The sequence below is a fragment of the Cariama cristata genome, unplaced genomic scaffold (assembly GCF_000690535.1).
Source record: "Cariama cristata isolate BGI_N322 unplaced genomic scaffold, ASM69053v1 scaffold28171, whole genome shotgun sequence".
NCBI classification, from domain to species: Eukaryota; Metazoa; Chordata; class Aves; order Cariamiformes; family Cariamidae; genus Cariama; species Cariama cristata.
Window position 1 is genome coordinate 4,992 of NW_009597974.1, and position 2,924 is coordinate 7,915.

At 45.1% G+C, this 2,924-nt stretch overlaps 1 protein-coding gene across 1 annotated transcript in view; it reads right to left on the reverse strand.

Moving 5' to 3' along the window:
* The window catches only part of FAM183A (family with sequence similarity 183, member A), a 3,238-nt gene extending 392 nt beyond the window's left edge, over positions 1 to 2,846 (reverse strand). The window contains 4 exon segments of the mRNA XM_009709116.1: positions 800 to 903; positions 1,799 to 1,858; positions 2,722 to 2,756; positions 2,758 to 2,846. Coding sequence (XP_009707418.1) covers positions 800 to 903; positions 1,799 to 1,858; positions 2,722 to 2,756; positions 2,758 to 2,846 — 288 coding nt within the window.
* Between the last annotated feature and the right edge of the window lie 78 nt (positions 2,847 to 2,924).

Genomic DNA, 2,924 nt, shown 5'->3' on the forward strand with positions numbered 1-2,924 from the left:
AGTTGCGTCTTTCCTGGCAGTCTAATCCTACCAGCAATATCTAACAGCGTAAAGCCCTGCTGGGATGTCTGTCTCTAGCCTTGTCGTGAGTAACTAGTTTACTTGAAGTGTAATATGAAAAGTTGCAGAAGACTATCTTATTTTCTTATTTTAGTTTTCTTTGTAATAGGCCAAAATTAATCAGGCCCTCATTTGCCTTTCTCGAAACACTAATTTACAAAGTCAGTCATCGTCACAGCTATTCGTTTGTCAGATATGACTGATGTCTCAGCTTGTTAATAAGATTTCTTTTTCTCCTGTTTATTTACGCTTCCCAAATGAATCCTCACTGGTGTATTCTGCCTCGGGTATACTTAGCTGATTATTAATTTTATGGTCCTGCTTGCAATTTGTTTGAAAGATACTGTACAGCAGCACATTTCTTTTCACAGTACTTATGTATGTCACTTCACATTGCTCGCTATGCCATTTCTCATGGCTGAATGCTTTAATAAACAGCTGTGACTACATAATGTGGCATTTGGCAGTATGCTTGGGGTCGACTGTCGTAGATACTTTGCATGCAGGTTTCTCAGGGGAAGTCTACTCTTTCCGTGTTCACAAGCCTATGCCAGTGTGAAGAGTCCTCTTAGGTGTAAATTTTAAAAATTTGTTGTCCATGAACAGCTCTGCTCGCTCCTAGTCATTCCTGTTTTCCGTGTTTGTCACAAATTATTTTCTTGCATGAATATCTTTCAGGGTGATGGGCTGAACCTCTCTGAATCAGGCAAAGAGCTGAGTTCTTAAGCACCCTACTCACCAAAGGTGTCGTGTTCCAGCCAATTTCTTGGCTTTCAGTTTGTGGCTCTGAATATTTCTTTGTTGGCTCCAGTGCTGCTTGGTGAATAAGATTCAGAAACTTGGCTGTTGGTTTAAGAGACACAAATACAAAAGAAAGTATGTTTAAAAACCAGTCACCCATGGATGTGTGTTAGAATGGGACATCTTAACTCTGTCCAAGCAACAGCAGGAAAGCCAAGGTTGGAGGCAACACCTGTGCTCCTGTGAATGGTCTTGTAAGAGAATGCAGAGGGATAATTCTGCTCAAATTTATCCTGATGAAGTTTCAAGATTTGCCTGCCTATACTGTCCTGTTAATTCTGTCATCCCTGTCTACTGTATCGCGGCATCTTACGTTTCTTATACCACATGTAGTATCAACCAGCGCTCCACATTACCTCTCATCTTTCGCAGTTGCCTGAGACCTGCTGCCTTTCCCTGTTGTGTTGTTTTGTTTTGTTTCCCCCTCCCCCCAATCCTTAACTACAGCAGGCCAACCTTAACTGACCAGTAAGGTTTTTAGGCAAAATTGGTATGCTAGAAATAAGGGAGCAGTTGCTGTAAGGATTCCTGTTACTAGTGCTCTAAAGCAAGACTTGGCAGCCATATGTGGTGGTTAGGTACAATCTGCAATGACAGGCAACATGTATGTATAAAACATGTTTCTAGATTTTTTTTTTTGTTTTCGTCTGAAAGAGGTTTAGATTCTCAAGCAGAATTTTATAGTATGATAACTAAAAACAAAAATAAAAGCATAATTGCATGAATTCAAGCTTGTACTGGTAACGAAAAGTAATGGGAAAAGGCCTTAAAGTGGAAAAACATCACATTTAACAAAAATCATGACTGAGTTTAACTTTCTTATTGTCACAGGGGAGTTTCCACATATGCCATCTTTTTAGGGTAACTGAAATTTTTTAATCTTATTTATTAGTCATTTTCTTATGTAATTATCACAAGCTGTTCAGAGATTTCTTACCATCTGCTGGCTCTTCTATATTATCATGCCAAGACATAGGCTTCTTGGTGATCACGTGAACTGGAAAGAAATGGTGCAGGTGAATTACTTTAATGTGAATTTAGCATCACAGCCAGGTGTAGGATATCTGTCACTGCAAATGTTATTTTTGATTACTCCCCAGTCTGGGCCCAGCTCATTCACTGAAGTTGTAAAGGAAGAAAAGCATGTGAACAGAACCAAATGAATTAGAGTACTGAGTAATAGCAACTTCCTAGAAAGGGGAGGGGGTTCAGCATGCTGAAGGCCCTTCTGGGGGATGCTGCCTGCATTTGCCACAGCTAAGTCCCACCCCACCCAAGTGGTGACCTGCAGAGTGTCAAGTTTAAGGAAATTATTTCCCTTTGGTTTGTTTTTGGTTTATTGTAAAAGCTAGACCTGAGTGAACCTGTTCCCATCACCTGTCTCTGACAGTACAGGTTATGGTATTCTGTGACTGAATTGGCAGGTAGAAATCAGCCCAGGGCCTGAAGAAACAGGGTGTAGTGTTGGGGCTCTCTGCCCCACCTTAGCTCTTTGGTGTTTGCTCAGGATCCGTGGGTTCCAGATCCTAAATAGTTGCCCCGCTTCTATGTGTTTACTAAGGCACTGCCTACTCTGGGCAAATTGGTTGCGTCTCCATTCTGTCTGAGTGTGCAGACTGGTTCCTTAGGCAAAAGAAAAGCCCACCAGTTGCTCCTTCCCGATCTACCCCTCTCACTGGCCACTGCTGGCATTCTTGGGTGCAGCTGCTTGTCTCTGACACGCAGCCGAGTGCTCCGGGGCCTGCCTCCGCCTCATGCAGGGCGGCCCCAAGAGCCTTCCCTCAGCCCTGCGGCTCGGTGCAGTGCTTGTCCTGCCCTCGGGGCTTCACGGCAGTTCTCTGTGACCGCGCGCCGCCTCACCGCGGTGTAACGGGTTCACGCCGTACTCCGTGTGGGCACTGCAGCTCCTTCCGCACCCGCTCGCACAGGAGCTGGTTCTGCCGCACCGGGTCCGGCGGCTCCTTCTCCCCGCTGCGGGCGGCCATGGCCCCACCGGACTAAGCGGCGTCCCGTAGCCTGGCAACGCCTCACGTGATACCCCTTGAGGCTGCTGATTGGCCCGG